Source organism: Penaeus chinensis, chromosome 13 (assembly GCF_019202785.1).
Source record: "Penaeus chinensis breed Huanghai No. 1 chromosome 13, ASM1920278v2, whole genome shotgun sequence".
NCBI classification, from domain to species: Eukaryota; Metazoa; Arthropoda; class Malacostraca; order Decapoda; family Penaeidae; genus Penaeus; species Penaeus chinensis.
In genome coordinates this window covers 31,856,631-31,859,130 of record NC_061831.1, presented here as the reverse complement: position 1 = coordinate 31,859,130, position 2,500 = coordinate 31,856,631, and the positions used below count along the sequence as shown (strand labels likewise).

The following is a 2,500-nucleotide window of genomic DNA, read 5'->3' as shown; positions in this document are numbered from 1 at the left end:
AGGACTGGTGCTGATGGGGTCTCCTGACAACTGTATCTAGTGGGACGTTATTGTACCGTTTTTATTTATCTTCAAAGAATTATCGTGTGCTGGTATTATTTTGTTATTTATCTATATATAATTTTATTCTTGGCTAGTTTTAAAGTACAGAAAATCTCTACTACACACTCACATACACACACACACAGACACATATTGGTGTGTGTATGTGTGCGTGTGCGCGTGCGTGCGCGCGTGTGCGTGTGAGTGCATATATGTGTATGGATATATATGAAAATACGCACACACACATACACACATATATGTGTCTGTCTATATATATATATATATATATATATATATATATATACATACATACATACATATATATGTGTGTGTATATATATAAATATATATATATATATATATATATATATATATACATACATATACACACACACACACACACACACACACACACACACGATGTTGCTATCCTATCTGGAATCACTGGTGGTGCCTCTTGATGCATTTAGCAATGGGCCTAGAGGTCTCCTGGATCAAAATCCAGAATATGGAGGGCCTGTTAGGAAAACCTGTTCATTTGATATATGCTTACGGAGAAAACGTGGAAATCACAGAGAGCTCTTCATAACTTGGTAGCCCGGTCAGACCAGGAAGTCAGTAGATGATTGGTTTAGCAGCAGAGGCCATGAACTTAGTCAACAAGAATATTTGGGGATGCCAGTATCTGTGCAGAAGGACCAAGCTACATGTATGCAAAACCTTGTTACTGCCAGTTTTGCTCTAAGGAACTGAAACCTGGATGCTGTCTAGTGCTTTGGAGCTTCATCTTGATGCCTCTTGTAACAAGTCCCTACACCGGATAATGAGGTACAGTTGGCACGATCATGTGTCTAACCAACAGCTACATCCTGTTGGATGACCCAGCCCATCAGGTTGCCTCTTCACGAGACAATCCTGGGTGGGAGAAGTCGTGGCTTGAGTATATCGACCAGACCTGTCGCAATGAGCTAGAGATGGGCCAAGCTCCTGCCTGGCGGCTCGCCTGTGAATGGAAGCGAAGAAGGGTGGATGCGGCTATTCGTCTCCGTCCGTGTAAGCTATATTGATTGATAAATAATAATACTAATTATTATTATTATTATTTCTTATCACTATCATTATTATCATTATTATTATTATTATTACTATCATTATTATTATTATTATTATTATTATTATTATATCTATGGTTATTGATATCATTATTATTAAATCTATGGTTATTGATATCCTTATTATTACATCTATGGTTATTGATATCATTCTTCTTATAGATATTATTGTTTTCATTATTATTACAATATTATTGTTATCATTATTATTATAAATATTGTTATTATTATTATCAACATTATTGCTTATATTATTCTATTGACATTATTATCACTAATCGTATAATGTTTATAACTATTACCGTCATTCTTATTATTAAGATCATTCGTAGTTGAAATACCATCAACAATCTTTATCAACATTGTGTAATCAATATTGCTGTTGACATTATTGGTATTATCATTATCATCATTATTTCTATAAGCGTTATCATAATTATTCATGTTGTTGTTATCATTGCTACCATTATGAGCTTCATGTTTATCATTATCAACATTCATTGCCCTTATCATTAGCAGTAGTCTCACCATTCTTCTCAATATTATTATATCCATTAGGAATCAAAGTTTGCTGAATACAGTACATTTATCCACCTCTTTCTATGATCAAAATCGGTTACGTAATTTCAAGTTTCTTTTCCTAAAGTCGATAGAAAAGGGATGCTTATTTATGCATGCAAATGAAAACGGTCCCTCAGATCCTATTCTCTAGTAATAATAATAATAATAATAATAATGATAACAATAATAATGATGATAATAATAATAATAATAATAATAATAATAATAATGATAAAAATGATGCTGGTAATGATGATGATGATGACAATATTAATAATATGATAATGATAATTATTAAAATGAAAATAATAATGATAATGATAATAGTGATAATAATAATTTTAATTATTTTCATTATTATTATTATTATTATTATTATTATTATTATTATTATTATTATTATTATTATTATTATTATCACTATCATTATTATTATTATCATTATTATCTTTTTTATTATTATTATTATTATTATCATCATTATTATTGTTATTATTATGAGAATTATATTCTATATTTGTATATATATTATCAGAAAAATATAATTTTAGTTATTCTTTCCTGTTTTATTTCAATGTATCCACTGTCCAGGCAGGACTTGGCTGTGCTTTTGTTATTATTCGGTGCTTTTTCCTACTTTTAGTCTGTGGCATTTTTTTCTTTCGAGATTCACCACCAGTGCTTCTATGCTGCCGTTTGTATGACCTTTTTTTTTTAAGGTCTTTAGCCTGAGGATTATTTAGGACTCTTTCCATTCAGCTTTTAACGTAAGCCTTTAGCCT

At 30.6% G+C, this 2,500-nt stretch overlaps 1 protein-coding gene across 1 annotated transcript in view; it reads right to left on the bottom strand.

Moving 5' to 3' along the window:
- Positions 1–2,500, bottom strand: part of LOC125031667 — a 14,336-nt gene that overhangs the window by 5,598 nt on the left and 6,238 nt on the right. Inside the window, exon 4 of the mRNA XM_047622553.1 lies at positions 912–1,000. Coding sequence (XP_047478509.1) covers positions 912–1,000 — 89 coding nt within the window. The remainder of the gene's footprint in view (positions 1–911; positions 1,001–2,500) is intronic.